At 45.6% G+C, this 20,337-nt stretch overlaps 2 protein-coding genes across 2 annotated transcripts; both read right to left on the bottom strand.

The window, feature by feature from the left end:
* Nucleotides 1-127: 127 nt before the first annotated feature.
* On the bottom strand, nucleotides 128-12,946 carry DHX33 (DEAH-box helicase 33). The gene is made up of 12 exons (XM_080365364.1): nucleotides 12,686-12,946; nucleotides 10,643-10,803; nucleotides 9,690-9,917; nucleotides 8,786-8,956; nucleotides 7,704-7,889; nucleotides 6,872-6,983; nucleotides 6,329-6,488; nucleotides 5,798-5,886; nucleotides 5,110-5,237; nucleotides 4,332-4,535; nucleotides 3,463-3,549; nucleotides 128-2,733 (listed from the first exon to the last, which is right to left on the bottom strand). Exons 1-12 carry the CDS (start codon nucleotides 12,882-12,884, stop codon nucleotides 2,425-2,427), a joined length of 2,034 nt encoding a protein of 677 aa, XP_080221490.1. The 5' UTR covers nucleotides 12,885-12,946; the 3' UTR covers nucleotides 128-2,424.
* Nucleotides 12,947-14,473: 1,527 nt separating this feature from the next.
* DERL2 (derlin 2) lies at nucleotides 14,474-20,322 on the bottom strand. Its single transcript, XM_080365468.1, has 7 exons — nucleotides 20,182-20,322; nucleotides 19,612-19,677; nucleotides 19,257-19,330; nucleotides 18,712-18,805; nucleotides 17,982-18,177; nucleotides 17,346-17,436; nucleotides 14,474-15,413 (listed from the first exon to the last, which is right to left on the bottom strand). The coding sequence occupies exons 1-7, from the start codon at nucleotides 20,272-20,274 to the stop codon at nucleotides 15,308-15,310; spliced, it is 720 nt and encodes a 239-aa protein (XP_080221594.1). The 5' UTR covers nucleotides 20,275-20,322; the 3' UTR covers nucleotides 14,474-15,307.
* Between the last annotated feature and the right edge of the window lie 15 nt (nucleotides 20,323-20,337).

Raw genomic sequence — 20,337 nt, 5'->3', positions numbered from 1 at the left:
CCGCACGCTGACACCCCCACTGCTCACCCTGGAGACACCCCCACAAGAACTGAAAAGGCTGGGACTTGGACCCGAGAGTCCTGCCACCCGCACTGCCTTTTTGCCTTGCAAAATGCTGCTCAAGACCTTGGATTTTTGCCAAACTTTTTTTATTTTGGGAAAAATATACAAATCAGTTCTAAATAAACACACATCCCCCTCCCTTAAACAGTTACAAGATGTGCTTATACTCTATTTTCCCCTACAGAGTCTGTAAAGAAATAGATACAATGCTTTGATAATTCTCTGCAATTCGTGAGCATTGCATACTCTTGAAATACCAATCTAAAACTGCAGCTGTTCATAACATACCGAAGCAGCAAGTTTTGCCTATGCCCCACTCAGGTTTTTTTCCCCTCCTCCTTTTCTTCAAGCCACCAAAGGACAATATTGCAAAGGGACAAAACAAAGGGATGTGTGTCTGCTTCCACAGCACCCTTGCAGACATTCAGCATCACCCTTCCTAGGAACAGGCTGACAGATGAAGCCACTCCAGGTATGCCGGGTATCTACTTACGTTCTTTGGGAAACAGCAATTTGCAGATCAGCACAAATGACGTTCCCATTTAAAGAAAAAAATAATAAAGAAACAAAACCAAACCAAAGAGGTATTTGCTCCAGTTCTGTTTTCAAAGAGAAAACCAAGGTAAGCCAATACTGGAGCTCAAAGAAAAGACACAGTACACAACGTGTTGTGTAACTGTGACGCGTGTGACCAGAAAGGACAAATTATTACACAGCAAATGCTGCTTGTCCGCACAGATCACAAGCAAAGGGCACCAGCTTTCCCCATCGGGCAAGTGGAGTAAGGGCTTGCCAACACCCAATGACTGCAACCCTGAGCAGCCCTAATTAGTGTGTTACACACTTTTTTTTTTTTTCATTGCTATTTGAAGGGTACAAGGACTAAACACCACCATCCCATCACAGCCCACGTCAACTGTCCCCACTGTCTTATACAATGGCACTGCACGATGAGCACAGCAGCTTCCCCTCCCACCCTTGCAGACAGCTAACCTGCTTTAGTTAAACTCACCCGAAAATCTATATAAATTACTACCCTATGTCAACAGACGCTGTTGAAACTGGAAGTCATCTCTCCCAGAGAGGTTATTTTAAAAGCACAAAGGATATAATTTAAAAACAACTTGCATTTCTACCCCCACCAACACAAAGCGATAATGGAATAAATCAACTTTCCTTCGCATTTAAAGAACAAGTTCTCCCTTTGGAGTGGAACTGGTTTCTTAATTACAGTATTTAAAATGGCTATTAAGTTTGGAATTGCCACTTTTCTCTTACAAGAAAAAAAAGAGACAGGTAGATGCCAAGGGAATGTGGAAGAAAAACCAAGTAACAGACACAAGTATATCTATGGTTCTTGACAACCTCCGAGTCAAGCTCCGAATTTCTAATGGAAAACCAAAGTATAACTGGCACAGGGGGTTGGGGGAGGCAGAAGGAGGAAGCAGCACTGGCGTCAGAGCCGAAGATGCAAAGATTTTATGAATCACGGACCTTTAAAGGAAGTCCAATCTCTAAACCACATCTTCATTCTCATTTTGCTCAGTATTCCTCAAGTTAGCCTGATTAGCTGTTGTGGATGGCGTGCCAACTCCAAAGCTAGAAGTGCACAGGTAAGAGTCAGAAAAGCCAGAAGTATCTGCTGAGGAAGACCATGCCCTAACAGCAAAAGGGTCAACAAAGATGATGCCAAACATGCAGGCAGCTGGACAACCACTCCAAGAAACCACTGCCAGCCCCTGAGGCTTAGACACAAGCAGCAAAGGCCTTGTGCAAGCAGGCATTCCCACTACTGGCCTTCATATGGTCCCAAATAAGACTGTGAACATGACACGCAGGCAGAAAGATGTTTGATGAGGTGAAAGACAGTAGAACCTCCTTTCTAGAAATAGTAAAAAAAGGCATTTTTTTCCCCTGTATGTAGACATTTAAAACATCTTCTCCTTTTTCCCCCCAATAAAACCTGCTGAGGATACAAGCATAGTCATCAAAAAGAGCAAGTCTGCTCAGAAGAGCTCTTAGGATTTAACTTCCTTACATACAAGCCTGTTAAACTTCAGTAAGTGTTAAAAACTGGAATCTGGTATCAGCTCCCTGTCCCATCGCCCCCCGTATAGTTTTATCACATACACGCACAGAGTACTACGTTCCCCTTTTACGGATTAACTGTTAAAAACAATGATTGTTCTAAGCCACAGAGATTGTGAGGTCTGGCTGTCATAGAGAAGCTGTTTTCCTGTAGGGTTTTTCCCTGATTTGCAAGGCAAAGCTCTACTGCTCCCATATATTCATTACAAAACAAAAAGGAATCTTTTAGGGTGAGCCTAAAAACCCTGGCCCTGTTGGCTCCAGACTCAGAGGTCAGTTCCTGGCTGTTCGGAGCTTCCTGCGGAAATAGTCAGGTGCTGCGTCATACAGCCAGTCTGCATCGACCACGCACAGGTCCCGCATGTAGCACTTGTTGGTGTGAAGCAGCCCGTTGTAAACCACGCAGGCGGGCTTGCAGTGGAAGAGCACAGAGGAGGGGTGGATGGCCACCAGCTGGTGAGAGTCCACTGTCCTGTAGGTGCCATCCAGCTGCAGCTCCGCGGCGTTCATGAAAAGGCTGTGAGCCAGGCAGCGGCGGATGTTCCCAGTGTCTGAGCGGGAGGACTCTATGGGCATCGACAGCTGTTCAGCAGCGAGAGACACAAGAGTAAGCGAGTACATATGCGCAGCCCCACGGCACTGTTGGGTCAGAAACCCTGCTAGCATGGGAAATACAAAAGGACCGCTAGGAATTCAGCTCAGGAAGACCTCAGGCTAATCCAGACTAATAGCAAACAAAAGATGTGCCATGCAACGGATTGAGACTTTCCTTCTGGGAGCAAGTTTTAGGCCAACTAGCATTCGCAGTGGGACAGGGATGCCAAATGGTGGCTTCCGTGTCACATACTGGCTGCAAGCGATTTAGCAGCAGCTCCCACGCTGCGCCTTACGCTCTGTGACTGGCAGGGACAGCGCTGATGTGAAAGCTACTGTCCAACTGAATGCCTGGCTCTGTGAAGAAGCCAGTCAGCATGGGCTGCTGAGGCTGACATCACTCAGTGGCACACACAGCACAGTCACATCTACGCTAGAGCAGCAAAACCCACTAGGAAAAACTGTCCTCTACCTGAGAGGCTTTCCCAGAGCCAGAGCTCCGCTTCTCCACCTCTCCTTGACTCAGTGAGCCCTGCAGCTCTGAGATTCTGGGATGCAGCTACAGACTCAGGAATTTTACCTGACTATTCATGGGAGACTGGAAATGTAACCACATTTTCTCACTCCCAGGACCTATTACGCAGCAAAATCAGTTTGGGAGCAAACAAAAAAAGACAAAGAGGTGAAACAGAGAAATACAGTATAGCAACAAGTTACCTTTACACAAATGTCCCTGAGCTGAGCTCTGACATCTAACACAAGCATCATGTTCCTGCAGTTGACAAAGTTCTCTCGGCACCATACCTGCAGCAGAGACACGAGCAGTTAGAAGGGGCCATTTCTTCACCCAAGCAGCACGGCAGTCCTTGGACACCGTGAAAAGTAGAATCCTCCAAGCACAAAATCTTTGTCAGAGAAAAGGTGCTAACCCATTTCCTGGCCATATTTCTACTCCTGATTACTCTCCTCTGTGTACATTCCCTCCCACAGTGCTAAGAAACAGCATGTTTGTTCTCTTCCCACTCAGAATTGCTCTGCAAGACCACTGAGTGCTGCAAAACAACGCTTGCTATCCCACAGGTGGTGAAAACAAATGACATAAGAATGACAGATGCTGCAAGGAACGGGTACACAAGCCTAGAGATCTATAAAAACTGACAAGTTTATAGGGTAGCATAAATCAAAATCTGCCTGCAAATATGCTCAGTGTTTTTGCAAAGAATCCTGCCAAAAAGCACGTTTAGGTATTTATCATAAAGTCTCAACACTCTCAAGCTCCCTCCTGTTTCCAGCTAGAACCAGGGAAGGAAGAGAAGGCTCTGATTACAGAACTGGCCTCAGGAAGCTTTGATAATGAGTTTTGATACTGAGTTTTGGTACGGCTTTCTGGAGGAATCTTCGGCACTCAAACAGCTTTCTCCAATTACCCAGTTGTAAAGGCTGTGTAGGCCCTCTCTTCTCCTTGCTTTAGAAGGATGCATACTGCATTAGCCATGAAAGATGCAGGTATCACTCCACTGTATGCCAAAAAAAGCTCCTCACCACCACGAGCTCAGACAGCACTGGCATCCCCAGAAGCATCCTACCTTGTTGCCACCAACATTTTTGAAGGCCCTGTACACGCTGAGCAGGGTAAGATAATCCCCTTCACTGGAGATGAATTTCTTCCTGATGGATTGCACTTCATCCCGCCTGGCAGGGGGATTGTAGAGGACACTGTCCACTGATAACAGGGACACGATGGTCAGGATCTCTTCTGTACAGTGGAACTTGGGGGACATGAGGATGGTCTGCAAATCACAAAACAAAACTGATCTTTGGTCGACCAAATCCACTTCAGATGGGCAGACTTTTCTGCTCACTGGCAGCCCAGGAACTTTACCAAGCACTGTTTAGGACAATTTCATAAACAGTTGGACCTAGAGACAACTGTAAGTCCTTCTACGGGCCCACCACGCACCTTTAACAACAATTGTCATGCTTGTTCCTGAGACTGGCAAGTTCATTTACAGTACAAACATGGTGACCAAAATCAACTACAGCATCAGACACCTCATGAAACTGCTCAGCAGTGCTACCAGCCATCCAGGAAATTGCAAGGAAATTAGTCTCGTTTCAGCTTCAGAGGTGCCAGAGGAAATAAATTATCTCTTAAAAAATCTCCCTGAATTAAACAAATGACAAGCAAACCAGCACAGCTGCTGTAAATAAAGCTGTGCTTCACTAATGTATAGCAAATATGCTAGTACAGCTGCAGGCACCCCAAATTCCAGACCTCGTTTAAAGAGTTTTAAAAGGGAAATGCCAGTGGTACTGGGGAGAGTACATGAGATAAAAATCAGCTAATTTTTCTGTAGTCTTTACTTTAGAAAACTTTGGTTCCAGTGGAAAAGCTGCCATCTTCCTTCCCAGAGGGGTTAGGACAAGTTGATCTTTCTTTCGTTCCACAGCTCCCAGCAAGTCCAGCTGCTCAATCGCTGCTTGAACAGCATCTGTCAAAACAAGGATGTTCAAGCTGTGAGGGCTGCGAAGGATCAGCTGGTACCATCACTGCCTCCTTCCCCTAGCCAGAGGGACAAGTACTTTCTGTTTAGAGAAATTAATGCCCCAAACTATCATTTATCCCCCTCTATCCAGTGGAACAATTACCTTTTCCAATTTAAGTAGCAAAAACAGAGGCAAAACTAAAGCTGACACCTCTAGCTTTGAGCAGAGGCTGTGTGTGATTCTCTACGGCTTTCCTTGGCAGTCAAGCCACACCTTCATGTTCTTTATGACTCAGAACCGCTCCCTGTCCTGTTTGGAAGCTATAATTTCCAGCTCTCTGCCGTAACTATGGCTGCTCTGTTGAGACTGAGCACAAGCAGTGAGCACTGAATGAGTCTGAGACTTCTGGACCACCAGGAGAAGATGGAGCAGAGAAGACTGCTCCTCCTTCACAGCTCTGACCTTTCATCTCCATCTTCTATGGCCTGCCTGAAGACATTAGTTTTAAGAAATTCCTCTGACTTATTTGTCATTTTTTTCCAAGGCTGCCTTTGTAACCACTTACCAGGAGATGGTTTGGACATGAAGTCAAAGGTGAGCACATTGGGAACCCTCAGGGCCAGGAGCTGAAGCATCACGCTGGCCAGGTTACACCTGCACAGGCAGAATAAACAACTAAGATTGCTCTCGCCTTTTTTTAGAAAAAAAAAAAAAAAAATCCCTTTTTTTCTTTTCTTTGCCTATAAGCTGAGATGGAGTCCTCAGATCCGTGCTGCAACTTGACAGAGACTAGTCCAATGCTGGCTGGTGAAGCCTTAATTCCTAAACCAGGAAAGGTAAGAGGCGAGTCCAAGATTTGGAGGAAAGTCAAGAACTATTGCCCACGTGCGTTCAGAGACTCAGAGACCAACTATCCACCCTGAGCAAATGCTTCCTAGTTTATCTGTTTAGTCTCCACAGTTCATTTTTCTTAAAAGTCAACCAGCCAGACCCTAGATCCATTTTTTTCTGTTCAGTTCTTTACACATCTCCATCTGTAACAGTACATAAAAAAGGCGTGGCAAGAAGTATGACAGTATCAGGGTTCTGTCCTCACCTCTGTATCTCAGGTATTGTCATTTTGTCAAACTTCTCAAACTCATCCTCTGTGTAGAGCCGGTAACAGATCCCACTGTCCTCTCGCCCTGCTCTCCCTGTGCGTTGCCAAGCCTGGGCCTTTGACACCCGCTGGACTGCCAGCATCTCCAGACCAGTTTCTGTGTATGGAACAGCATCACTTCAGTCAATGTCTGTATAAAGCACAGCTTTGAAAAACAGGCAGGATTAACAATAAAAAATCCCAGTGCCTGCCATTCAAATACTGCTCAGACTTTACTCGGTAAGAACCCTGAAGCAAAGCTAACTTCATGGACACAGCACACGACAGAAGAGATTCGTATTTGACAGGTTTTATACCCCCCCACATGGCTGGTACTCAAAAATACAACCAAACCCACGCCAAAATCCACACCTACAACCTAGGATATTAATTTAGATGGTGCAGAGGGTGTTTTAAATCAGCTCTCAGTGGGGCTCATTGCCTCAAGTAACTTCTACAAAACTGAAAACAATCTCTGCATCGTTCCTTAGAATTCCTCACCAGGGCTGTACTTCTTTGCTTTGACCATGCCCGTGTCCACAATGTATTTTATTCCCGCAATGGTGATGGAGGTTTCTGCAATGTTGGTGGAGAGGATCACTTTGCGACAGCCCTGGAAGGAAAAGCAAACTAAAGCCAGTCAAAAGCCACCTTAGATTAGCTGCAATGAAGAAACACTTCTACTTTTGGCCAGCATGGGCCAAACCTACATATCACTGCAGCATGTTATGACCACACACTATGCTGGCTATGCCAGCTCTCGTAAATTAAGATAATCTCTAATCAGTTTCTAAAATATGTGCTTACACTTGCAACAAAATACACCACTCAGGACAGCTGTTACCAATATGCCTTTAAACCATTTTGGTTTCATTTCTGGCACAAGTACAAGGCCTGTATTCTTATTTATCTGCCGAATAGGTACAAAAGGACCTGCAGCACAATTTCCTTTTCTCATGGCCCTGCTAAATATGCCCAGGTTTTTAGCTTTCTTAGTGTTTTTCTCATTAACTGCTCTAGATTTTTGTGATATGGACATAAAATTCCTTTGAAATGGGGCACATTTCAACTCCTCTGCCCTTTTCACTCCCCTTAATCCTTCCCTCTTTTTATGATCCCAGATGACTTATCGTATACATCTGTTCATACCATCACAGTTGCACTGTCTTATATCACAATGGAACCATTCAGCCTAAAGTCAATGGACAGTGCAGACTATTACCTACTATCACTGCTGACTGCTTTAACCCCTTAAATTCCACATTTCTTCCAAATGCTCACAGAAGCAAGCAAGCAAGCAAACTCATCCTGTTTACCCATCACATTCCCTCACCTTGCGGGCAGGCTGAAAGACACGGAGCTGTTGAGAGTAGGGCAGAGAAGCATAAAGAGGCATCACTATCATCTGTGGGCAGCCATCAGGGAGATGCTTGGCGATATCTCGACAGGTTTTGGTCATTGCTTCAATTTCTTCCTGACCAGTCAGAAACACCAGGATGTCCTGAGAAGGGGGTGCTTCCTGGAGCCAGAGGAAAATGCAAGTGAGAATTAAGATGGTTTGGACAGGGAGGGAGAATTGAGATTGTAAAGAGATGTCGGCCTGACAGCAAGTCAGCAAAGCAGGTAAGGAAGCAAAAAGAGATGCACATGTGGTGCAAGGTATGCAACAGCCTCAAGTTCCCAATGCATTCACCAGAAGTGAAGAGTAAACCGCATTTTGCAGGACTGAGTCTTAGCAGGATGGAGGAATTGCTTAAAGTCACATGTCTGTTTCATTAAATAACTGTCCAGGACATGCGAACGAGAGAGCTAGCAAGCACTCAGGGACAAGCCAGTAAACAGAGAACTCTGGTCAGAAGAACATTTAAGTATTAGGTATGAATTGACATCAGAGAGCTTTGCTTAGCAGCTTCCTTTCAACTCCAGCCTTGATGTACAAGTCCCAAAATCCTAACAGCAGCATTACTTTTGAAGCATTAAGCGCAGTTTAATTAAATTACATAACCATCTGGCAGTTTCGCATTCAAACGTTAGTCACAAATGCCTATAAGCCATTTAGTAGGTTTCTAGTTGCTCTGCAGTTACACTTCGACAGTAAATTAGAATTACCTTCACACTACTGTCACCTTATGCCTGGATTATCCCCCACAACCCAAGGCTCTTTACGGTTGACTGCTTCCAATCTTTCTTTTCACTTTTGGAATAACACCAACGATTGTCAAGCCCTCCCCTGAGCCAATCCAATTGACTAACCCAAGATGCTCACCAACTATCCACTTTTCCTGGAGGATGCAGTGAGCACCTCAGGGACATCTCTGATTTGGTAGCAGCAAGCTCAAGCCACCTCTTCTGCCACAGTAACCTGTCAACAATCCACGCCCCCAGAGAGGCACAAACCTGATGAGACCGCCATACCTGGTGGATCTGGAAGACTGACACCAGTGCTGCTTGGAGGTAATCACTCTGAGGCCGTTTGGTGTAAAAGATCTGAATAGGGTGCTGTCTGCCTTCTAAATAGAGAACAGGAGCTCCATTGAAGTACTGGGAGAACTGGTCAACATCCATCGTAGCTGACATGACGATCACCTTCAGTATGAAGCATAAGATGGGTTACCACTACAGTTTTGATCCAGCAGGACATTTACAAGTCAAGACTAGCCAAAACTCAGCTTCCTGAGACTGCTGCATGTTTGGAACAGCAAGAAGCACACACAGTTTGGGACAGAAGAGAGTGATCTTACCTTGTTAAAGCTATCAGCTTTGATATTACTTGTGCATAACGTGTAGGTATGATAAAATGAGCAAAGACACGTTAAAATTCTTTTCTGACATTTAATAAAGAGAGCTGAGTACCCACAAAGCTAGGCTGTAGAACAGTCTGTTGAATGAGACCGTACCAGGACCCTACCAGTCTGCTACATGCCTTCCCCATCAAAACCAACATGCTTTCACACACTTCATCATGTACTCACAAATTTATCCATTACATGTCCACCCAACACAGATCTCCTTCCCCAGTGTGAGCATGTCATACAGCTGTCATATCAGACAGAGAGCACCCAGCAATGCATCTAGCCAACAGCTCTTAGGAAAAAAGGCAACACAGAGGTGACCAGATACCTTGTTCAGATGTGTCATATCAGGCCCACACATTGTAAATTGGCCAGCCTTAATTACTCAGATTAAAAAGGACTTTTTAGGAACAGAAAAACAGTCAAGACTGAAATCTCAAACACTTTGGAAAAGCCCAGGCGATACCCATTGCACTCAGAGTCCAAGCCCCATCCCTGCCCTTCACTGCTGTCCTGGATGCACATACTTTTAGTGGCAGTTTGCCCAATTCCTTTCGTTTCTTCTGTGCAGCTTTCACCACTCCAAAGAGTACATCGGTATGGATCGTCCTCTCATGGGCTTCATCTAGGATGACAACACTGTACTTTCGCAGCATAGGGTCCCCAATAGCTTCACGAAGCAGCATTCCATCTGTTAGAAACTTGATTCTAGTTTCATCAGATGTAAGATCGTCGAAGCGTACAGTATAGCCAACCTATGGAAGCGATCATTACAGAAAGCACAAGCACAAAGTTACTTGTATTTCTCATTACCATTGTAACACAAGGAAAGACTACAAAGCACCCTGGTCAGTGCTTCAGACAGAGCCAACTAGAACCCTGAGGAGGCTCTGGAAAGCGTAACAGTGTATTTGCAGTCTGTGAGCAGTTACTCTTGCAAATCTAAAAATCCACCCAAAGGATGCTCTCAACGCTGTACCCCAACTGGCTTTTTCCCAACTAGAAGTTCGTCACAAACGCTCCAAGTTTGCTTTCCTTCCTCCCTTGCTAGAAACTGCTCGAGGCTCACCAAAAGTTTTACACTAGGTAAAATCTTTCTCCTCCATTCTTCTCCCACAGATTCACAGATCTGCATAGATCCAGCACTTTGCTCTCCTTGACAGTGATTTTTGATACCGGGAGCAACAAGAGAGGGCAATATCTCTATTTTTTGTTTTATTCATTAATGACTATTTTTTTCAAATAGAGGAACACAGATAATAATCAAGTAGTAAAATACAACAGAGTTAAACACACACACCCCACCCCCGAGCCACAAAAGCAGGTATACAGCCATTTTTTTCCATTCAGGCATATTATTAAATGAAGAGTGCCTATTACCCCTGCAGCTGTTTTTTATCTTACCCATTAGGCCCCGATACAGCCTCATTGACACTGCGGTACTAAACCAACTTTCTAAAGACACTGTAAAGCAACCTACCAGCTTCCCCAGCTGTGTCTTCTTCTCATCTGAGACTCTGGTAGATAAGGCTATAGCTGCTACTCTGCGAGGCTGGGTCACAGCAATGATGCCTTGGCGGCCAATTCCCACTTCATAGAGGTACTGAGGGATCTGAGTGGTCTTCCCTGAGCCCGTTTCTCCTAAAGAACATCAAGGGAATAGTTTTTCCCACTTATAGCATCTTCAAATGAAAGGTTCCAATTCATTTTTTTATGTTAACTTTTAACCATGTTTTAGGATGGGGAGGCTGGAGACAGGAAGAAGTTCAACAGCTTGCCCAAAGTCACGCCATGAAGCTGTGGCAGGCCAGAGATACAACCCAACGCCTCGCTCTAGTTGCGTGACCTCTCCTCTACAAAACTCCTTTCACCCAGGTTCTCTCCAGCCACATTCTGGTTTAGAAACATATCTCAGTCTGTCCAGATACAAAGTGTTTGTTGTGTAACACAGCACACATTAAAAAGATAATCAGGCAGAGCAAGGAATAGACACTGATTTAGTTTTATCCGTATATTCACACTACGCACTAGGAAGTTTCAAAGTAAAGCTGTAAGCAAATTCAAACAAAAAATTTTGCCACAACAGCAAGCGGCACATTAAAGTTTGAGACTTTCTTAGAGGAGCACTCTGGGCTCCAACAAGCCAGCAAGCCTTTCTCTGTGCCTTCCTGAAATCAGAGACCATCCCTTCGGGCTCAGGTGAACATCTTCTCCATCCACACTGCAGGTGGCACATCTATAAATACTATCCCATTTCCCCCCAGGTGTATTTCCAACACAACCTGTGTAGACCCCTCCACCAAAGATGACAACCAGCAAAGGCACACAGACAGCTACCATCAACACCAGCCGCAGCCCTGGCAACAAAAAGCGTAACTTACTAGGCACAGCGTAACGTGGCACAAAGAACAGTGCTTGAAGCACAAATGCATGGAAGAGCAGAGAATGTTATCAACATCACTGTCATTTTCCTGCACATTTTATTACAGCTTAAAACACATTTGTAACTCAAATCAGATCCCCTTCAGCTTTCTATTGGCCTGTTACAAGAATTTCTCTACATGAAAGAGCGTGAGGCACTGGGAAACAGAGCCCTGTACTCTCAATCCTTGCAAGAGAGCAACAGCACAGAGGCCACTGTGTCAGTGAGGTAAGAACTAACAAGAGGAGGAAGAAGCATGAAAAATTCAGGATGGCCACCAAGCAGAGAATTGGCAAGCCAGATTGTAAGCACTGCAGCTGCAGGCTGAAAAAATCACAAGTGAGCTTTTTAGCTCACCCTACAGCTGCAAAATTTTAAGTGGTGTATTGTAGCGTACATTTAGCAAGCAGCAATGACAACCTCAGGATTATGCAGAAGAAAGGAGGTAAGTACAGTCACATTTATCAGTTACTACGACTGATTTTTATTTTTAAGGGTTTGCTTGCAGGAGTGAAATACATAGCGGTTTTCATTCAATTCTAATAAATGCTGAGCTTTTAGACTTCCAGGTAGGAAGCTGTATGTCTTCACCTCCTGAAAGTCAGAGAAAAAGCTTGTTAGCTTGGACTCAATGAAAGCATAATGAAATTAGTGAATACCCCTGAAAATGTAGCTGGTGAGGCACCCCCCAGAGAGTAGAGTTTTGCCATTTAGCTTTAAGTTGACTAAATCCAGGTGAAATGGAAGGGAGATTGTATATACTTTTGCCCTCTCCATAAAAATTAAGTCCCCAGCTGCCTTAACCCATCAAAACCATAAAAAAAAAAAAAACCCAAACATTTCCGAGTTAACCACGTTCCAGATTTACACCCAAACCGCTCTTGTGCACCTCTGACAGGCCCCGACAGGGCCACCGGGCCCGGCGCCAGCCCCGCGCCGGGGACAGCGACACCGGGCCCGCCTCCCCCCTCCCGTGGGCAGCGGCCGGGCTCGCCGGAGGCCGCCAGCCCCGGGGTCGGCGGGGGCAGCCCCGTGGTCAGGCCCCGGGGAGCGCGGCCGGGCCGCCCCCCGAGGGAAGGCCGCCCCCATCCCCGCACCCACCGATGAGGATGGCGCTGTCGAGGGCGCGGAGGTGGCTCAGCAGCTTCCCCCGCGCCTGGAAGATGGGCAGGCTGCGGCGCTGCGAGTCGGCGTGCGGCGGGACGCGGCGCGGCGCCGGGGGCGCGGGCAGCATGGCGGGCCGCGGGGGGAGAGCCGCCCGCAGGCGCTTGGCCGGGGGCTGCCCGCCGGCCTGCGGCATCGCCTCACCGCGCCGCGGCGGCCTGCTCACGGCTGCCGCGCCGGCGCCACCGCGGGGCACGATGGGAGATGCGGGCCTGGCCTGCCCCGCCCCCGGGGCCAGCGCCGCCCCCGCGCCGGGCCCCACCGGCCCGGGCAGCGCGCCCACCTCCAGCCAGGGCCGGCCGGGCCCCGCACCGACCCCCCGGGCCGCGCCGAGCTGGGCCCGCACCGACCTCCTCGGGCCAGGCAGCGCGCCCACTCCCCAGCCAGGGCCGGCCGGGCCGGGCAGCAGGCCCACCCCCAGCCAGGGCCGGCCGGGCCAGGCAGCGCGCCCACCCACAGCCAGGGCCGGCCGGACCCCGCACCGACCCCCAGCCACAGCCAGGACCGGGCAGGCCCCGCACCGACCCCCAGCCCGGGCCCGCGCCGACCAGCCCCTCACAGCCGCAGGCTCCAGCCCCGTGCTATGACAGTTCGTCACCTGCCGGCCCAACACACTGTCACCGCACACAGGACACGCTCCAGAAGGGACAGTGGTATTCAAACACACTTCTTCGCGGGACAGGCTGCCCGAGAATGGTTTCAAGGACAAATAAAGCCCGGGTTAGACAGCAATCTGCCCCTAGCAGTCACTCTTGCCCCGCGGTACAAGCACCTCTTCAGAGTTCTTCCCAGACCTGTGCTACTCTTTACAGAACAGAGCACGATCTTAAATACTCTGCAGGAGTGGAAGGGAGCTCTGGGAGAGCGAGGACAGACAAGCTGTCTTACCACAGTCAGGAAGGGGCACATCACCTGGTCTGCTCTGCATTTACAGGTGGTTTCATCCCCACTAACGTCCCACCAGCAAACTACTAAGAGGCTCTTAAACACTGAGCTAAAATAAAAGGGTTTGATCCAATTCCTGTCTCATAAACCACCCTGAAGCAACAATACCCAGAATATTTTTAGTACACCTAGAGAGTAAGATTTAAAGTCCATGGGTTTTTTTGGGGGGGAAGTCTCCCTTCAGTTTTTACAACCTTTAACAGATAAAATGCAGAATCTAATACACTGTTTGCGGACAAAGCATTTCCCCATGAGATCCCAACACATTCATCTCCAGGACTACAAACAAGTTAAAAACCTGTAGCCAGTGTTCAAGAGCAGCAAAATCTGAGACTAAACAAGATAGTCTCATGTGTGTCAGGGGTAAGCCTATCCTCCCCAAATTAGGAGGAAGATGCAGTTTCAACAGTATCTCCTTTTATCCATGAGATAATCAATAAAGAGCTACCCAGTACAGTCTGTAGCATCTCAGGAGTGACTGAACACGAGCTCAGCTGCGTTCTGAATTCCTTATGTGGCCTCTCATATCGCTATTTATAAATCAACATAAGTTCAAGCTTAATACCCACTGTCACTGACGCGTGTTGGACACTCAGTCCTTCTGCAACATACTTCATACACAGATCATGCATTTAACACCTTGAGCAGTTCTGAAGAGACACTTGTGGGAAAAGACTGCGTTAATGCTGTCTCTTCAGGGACTTGGCTTTTTCCAACCTCTGCTTTTTCAACAGCTGCATCAAGACTACAGGATTATACAAAGTATTAACCAAAAAAAAAAAAAATTCATGAGACATTTTATTCAACTCATCATCTGAAATATCTGAACAGTTCTGATTCCAGCCAAGTTTTCTTCTGTAGTGCTCCAAGTCATCTAGTAACTGTTAGAAGTGTGCATGTGGGGGAGGTCAGTTTTGTAAAACTGCTTTTTTAAACAAACCAGTCAGACTCAAACCTGGACACCTGAACACAGGGTCTTTGGGGGGAAAAGCCATCAAAATGTAGTCTCAGCCTTGCAAGCATATTCACACAGAGGCACATTCCAGAAACCCAAAAGGCAAACTGAACAGCCTGCACTGTGCTGCGTGTTGTATTGCTTACAATTCAAACATGACTGGAGTCAATAGCATCTCAGATTAAAAAACCTTTTGCCACCAAAACAGGGACTTACACTTGTAACCATCTTGCAGCTGTTTTATCCATGAATAAAAAAATTAGTTAAATCCTCAAAAGTTGGTTTTGTCCCCTGTAAAGTTTCCCATATAGTTTCCTGTATCAAATAACTTGAAAAAAATGCTTTAGAAATCATTTTAAACAAGTACTCATAGTCTTGTTAACTGAAGTTGACAGGAAATTGTTTCCAGTTTTAAGTTTTTGGCTCCACTGGATTAGTATTTTCATTACCAGCACAATATACATTCCCTGACTGGGAAAGACACTGGTAGCCTGGAAGTGTCTTAGACTAGACTGCCATTTCATAAAGTGCTTGTATTCAAAACCATAGAGCTGTCGAAAAGTGTCCTTTCTGCGACGGGGAACGAGAGTGTCCCCGGTATGGAACTTCATTCAGGTCACTTTCTCCCAGTTGTCACTGGGTGTTGGCACAAACACTGATTAGCCTCCAAGGCGCTGACCTTCTCCCCACGCAAATCCTCCCGGTCGTTCTTCTGGCAAAGGATTGTAATTAGGATCATCTTCCTGTGTATCAAATATTGCCTTCCTGGAAAACAGAAAAGATTTTTTTTATTTTTGGTCCTTTAGAATACGCGTTCCATAATATGACCAAGACTGCTCAAATTCTGCACAGGTAAAGGCAACCTCCCTCTGAAACAGCCTGCCAAAGTTTCTACACCCAAGTCACAAGTCAATTAGGAGCCATCTGGAAGAAGGTCTAGAATTATGTGCCTAGATCAACCCAGACTGACAAGATTCAGCTGAAAGTTGAAATTCCACCTCCAGCGTAGGGCAGAATTTCATGCAGCTAGCATGTGCTGCGCTCCCAGGACAGCATAAGGGAGCAAAACATGTATGTGATACTGAAGAGCTGTTCACATCTTGAAAAGCAGACAAACGACGAGTCAAATACAGGCAGTATTATCTCAGTCTCTCACAGGCAGGATGCAGGCAGTGACAAGCAGACTTTAAATCCACAGAAGAGACTGCATTTGAGACAACATTAGAGACTCAGATTTTCCATTTTATTACAAGAATCATGCTTAATCTCGTAGGCTATTTTGCCACTCTCAAAACTAGTTTTAGAGGTACTCTCTCCACAGATTTGTTTATCCAGAAACAAAACGGTAGTACATTCTTTGAAACAAACAAAAAATCGCAAGCTGCACACAAGCAATCATTATATCCAACACATCTTGAAAGTACAGCGTGCTTAACCAGACAGTTCTTAGAATAGCTAAAGGGATTATTTCTCTCACCCAGAGTGACTAGACATTTCAGAACAGCAAAAAAGAAAATACCAGGGGTATTACAGGATTACAGCTAACACAAAGAAAATTAAAGCATCTGGGGAAAAAAATCCACAGTTCTAGACCCAGACAAGAATCATAAGCAGCTTTCTGAACAGACACATAAAAGGATTTAAATGGTAGCCTGAAGACAGGCTGACACTTTTTCCAAAGAAAAGAGTTACCGAGACAGCACACATTGCTCCAACAGCCTTAAGACTCCTCCTGCATGCACCTAGGTGCATATACCCTGTGAAAATGGGAAATCTCAAATACACCCTTACCACACATGTGTAATTGGACACTCAGTTTGTCTAGAGTTCCATTTACATGAAGGTAACCCTCACCAGAAACAGCCTTCAGCTGCTGAGGCCAAGTTAGAATAGCATAGCCACAGCTGCACCCATCACCTGGTACAATTACTTCCTGAAGACAAAGCCTATACCGAACAAAAATACACTATCAGTGTCAGTGTACTTCTCCAATCAAACAGGTTATGACCCATCAGTTAAACCAAGCATGGGCCTGAATATGACATTTTAATTATCCAGGCTTTTGCAGACCATTCAAACAAAAAAACAAACAAAAAAAGAGAATCAGTTCAGCTCTAGACAATTCTAAGAGTCTCACAGAGCCCAGCTTTCAGTGTGTCTCAGCTGCCCTGTCATTTAGGCAAGCTGCTCTCACCCAGGCTGCTGTACAGCGCTACAGATTATTGCAGCCTTCTACACAAGAGAGAACTAAGTAGGGACAGTACACTCAATACTATAAACACTGAAGATTCTTTACCAAAATTGTGAAATGAGGATGATTTACAGAAGAAAAAAATATTAAATATATTTAATACCTCAGCCACACTGTTCATACACAACAGGACTCTTTAACAGACATGCATCTTTGGTGCCACCCACAGGCAACTCAGCAAAGACTAAGAAGCATTATCAAAGAAATCAAGTTATAAAAACCCCTTTTGCCCTTCTCCTGAAGAAGTTAGTTCCCACTTACACATCCATAAGGTCCTCCTTCCTTTGTTTGCAACACATTAGTTAAACAAAAAAAAAGTAAGTACAGACACACCACAATTCTGTTTCAAGCTGCCTAATTCACCAGAAGGTGCTGTGACTGAATTATAAAGTTTTCCATACAAGCACATTTCCTACATCTGTTCCAAACCAGACCCCAATACTTACAGGACAGATGGTGTTCTCAGAAGCCTTCCACCACCAGGCTGATTAGGAAAGACATCCTCTAAGAAAAAATATATATGCCCAACAGCAATGCCTAGTATATAAAGAAAAGACAAATGGTGATTTTTCAATACTTCTCCTTTACAACTTGAAATGCTTCATAGTTTTCAAGAAAATAACCCACACATTAATTCTTTCACAGAAGAATACAACAAGAGATATAGATAGACAAACCAACGAAGCACACTAACATCAGACAAAAAGCTTAACTTACACTACAGGCCATTAATACAAGGAAAATTGCTTGTCATTATTATTAAATATACTGATGTTATGGCTTATTCACAATTGATAAAACCAGTAAGATAAGCTATTTTACTTCAATAGTCCGATGCCCACAATCGGGTTATGTACCTGGTCTGATTCCAAGCAATAAAAAGCCAAAGCATCAGAAGCTCTTTCCAACTTTTTAGAGCACAAAATATGCCATGATGTTTACAGATCAGAACAGCCTGCTACAAATATACTAGATGAACAAATACTAAGTAAAAGGCATTCAGCCTTTCGGTTTTTCCACACTTTGTGTTTCATGTAAAACATTAGCAGGAACAGGTCCTTGTGATTCTTGCAATTGCTTACCCAGAAGATCCACAATGATGGAGTTCCCCAAAAGCAGTGAAAAGCCCATCAATACCCAGGGTAGAAATGGGGCTTGAAAGATGAGAAGGCCGAAGAAATTCATACGGACATAGGGATTCCTGCGGCTCCACACATACACAAGCATTATCGTGAATGCCTGACCCAAGAAAACCAAGTTCACAAACAGGCCAAAAATCTGTGATGGGTAGTTAAAGAAAACAGTTCACTTAGTAATTGTTGGGAGGTCAAGCATGAAAAGAATTTCACAGCTTAACCTGTAATCCAGTATTTTCCATTCAAGTGCTAACTTTCCATTCCCAGGTTCAAGTAAGTTAAGCCTACTGTCCATCAAATTCAACACCTATAGCAGGATTCAAGGTACCCACAACATGAATAGTATCTTTAAAGTATAATTTAGCATGAAATCACTGGAGCATCAGCATTTCTCTCAGACAACCTGAGCACAATTACACACTGAGCAGTCGCCTTTTATCTGATAATATAATTTCCATAATTCAGGCTTTTTACTACTTGACTGAAAGACCACCCCAGTGTTTAACAGCATCAGACACAAAGCATTCAAAACTACTTTAACAAATACCATTATTTCTTGCACGACAAACAAAATATATTGTCACCTAGGAATTAAGATAAAAGTAACATCACGGTTTCAGTTCTCATTCACCTATCTTTAGCTTTACTAATGCAGTTTGGAATAAAAAAAGGATACGGTCATTAGAAGTCCTCCAAAAAGGAACATAAATACAAAATCTGCCGTCCGACCTCGAAAAGAGCCTTCTTCAAGCATTCGGCAGTAACGATATCTGAAGTTGCAGGTCAGGAAAATTTGATTGGAAATGAGGTTAAAGAAAGATCCCAAGCAGAAAAGAATTCAATTATACATCAGCTCAGATGCAAACTTTTTATCATTTTACTTCATCAACTGGCTCTTTCTGGATACTCAGTGGAGAGGATAACCCAGGAGAAAAAAAGTTACTTGGAATTTTCTCCTTTATGTCACAACCAACCTGAAGGATCAGACTTGTACAGCAAAGTCTTAACATGACAAAAAATAAAATGGTAAAATTCTTTGTCAACTTATGAAGGAGATCCTGTTGATGTCCATTCATGGCATCAGCAAAGTCAGCATTGCTAAATTCCCAGGAACTTCACGGTAGAGCAGAACTGAACCTTTGTCTATATGCATGTATACCACATGTTTGTACTCTGGAGCTCTGCTTTCCAGGGAAAGAAAACAAACTTAATGAAGGATACAAAAAGATCATGTTAAATAAAAAATTAAAGCCAACTGGTCCAAAGAATAAGTAGTTTGTGATTAACCTCCATACCTGGAAAGACAAACACAAGGAGTTTAAACATGACAGCTTATTTTTATTATTGTCTGAACAGAAAAGCAAGTAACAATGTAACTGAAGTCTCCTTTACAGTCAGGGAATCTAAGAGCTACTCTAAGATACAGTGCTCTTCACTCTAGCTTCATCATGTTTTTTAAAAATGCATCTCCAATATGAAAACTCATAGTCATTCATAACTCTTAAAACTGAGAGGACAAGCACTTACAAACTCAACAGCATACTTAAAAACCTCCCATACTCCAGAAAACACTTACTTGAAAGTGCTTAAATATTAATTCAGGGTTGAAATACAGCTGAAAGGGTGTGATTAGTTCTAATTGCTGAAAAAGAACAGAACATTTGATGGAATCAATACACCGTGAAAAAAACATACACCCCCCTTTACTCTGTACCAAAAAGAGCCCGAGAAGCTCTCAGTCAGCACAGACAGCGTTCTGGCAAAACTGAGCCCCAGGAACCCCCCCTCACGCTGCTGTTAGCATCTGCGCTTTGCCTTTGCCAGGCTCCGCGGCGGGCTGGCTGCGGCAGCGCTGCTTCCAGGGCTCCCGCGGGGCAGAGCCACGGCCCTGGGACGGGTGGCGCCTGAAGTAACCCCTACCACGGCTCCCAAGCACCCTGCTCCGCCCAGCCCGCCGGTCGGGCCCGGACCACCCTCACCGCGCCTCCCGGACGCCCTCCACGCAGCCTCCCACTCCCCCGCGGCCCTGGGAGGAGGCGGGCGGCAGCCGGGGCCCCGCAGAACGGTCCCCGCGCACGGGCCGGGCCCCAGGGAGCGCCGCGGGAGCGCGGGCCGGAGGGAGCGGGGCCGAGGCAGCCGCACTCACCACGGCAGCGGTGGTAAGGACGCAGGCCGTGGTGTAGGCCCGCGTAACGGGCGGCACCTGCAGGTACTCCTGCCGGAAGGTCTGGTACGCCATCTTAGCGCCTCGCGCCACTTCCGCTTCCGCCACGCGTCTGCGCCTGCGGGCACCGCCCCCGCC

Source organism: Falco punctatus (assembly GCF_963210335.1).
Source record: "Falco punctatus genome assembly, chromosome: 1".
Lineage (NCBI taxonomy): Eukaryota > Metazoa > Chordata > Aves > Falconiformes > Falconidae > Falco > Falco punctatus.
The sequence above is the reverse complement of the archived record's forward strand: the minus strand, read 5'-3'. Positions and strand labels throughout refer to the sequence as shown.

Excerpts from the sequence above, each read along its gene's own strand:
- DHX33 (XM_080365364.1), bottom strand. The coding sequence starts at position 12,884 with ATGCCGCAGGCCGGCGGGCAGCCCCCGGCCAAGCGCCTGCGGGCGGCT. Across the intron at positions 10,804-12,685 it reads CGACAGCGCCATCCTCATCG|GAGAAACGGGCTCAGGGAAG; the intron begins GTGGGTGCGGGG and ends GATGTTCTTTAG. Across the intron at positions 4,536-5,109 it reads TGGAACCAAAGTTTTCTAAA|ACCATCCTCATGTCCCCCAA; the intron begins GTAAAGACTACA and ends TGTGATTTGCAG.
- DERL2 (XM_080365468.1), bottom strand. The coding sequence starts at position 20,274 with ATGGCGTACCAGACCTTCCGGCAGGAGTACCTGCAGGTGCCGCCCGTT. Across the intron at positions 19,678-20,181 it reads TCCTTACCACCGCTGCCGTG|CAATTAGAACTAATCACACC; the intron begins GTGAGTGCGGCT and ends GTTCTTTTTCAG. Across the intron at positions 17,437-17,981 it reads CATCATTGTGGATCTTCTGG|GCATTGCTGTTGGGCATATA; the intron begins GTAAGCAATTGC and ends TTTATATACTAG.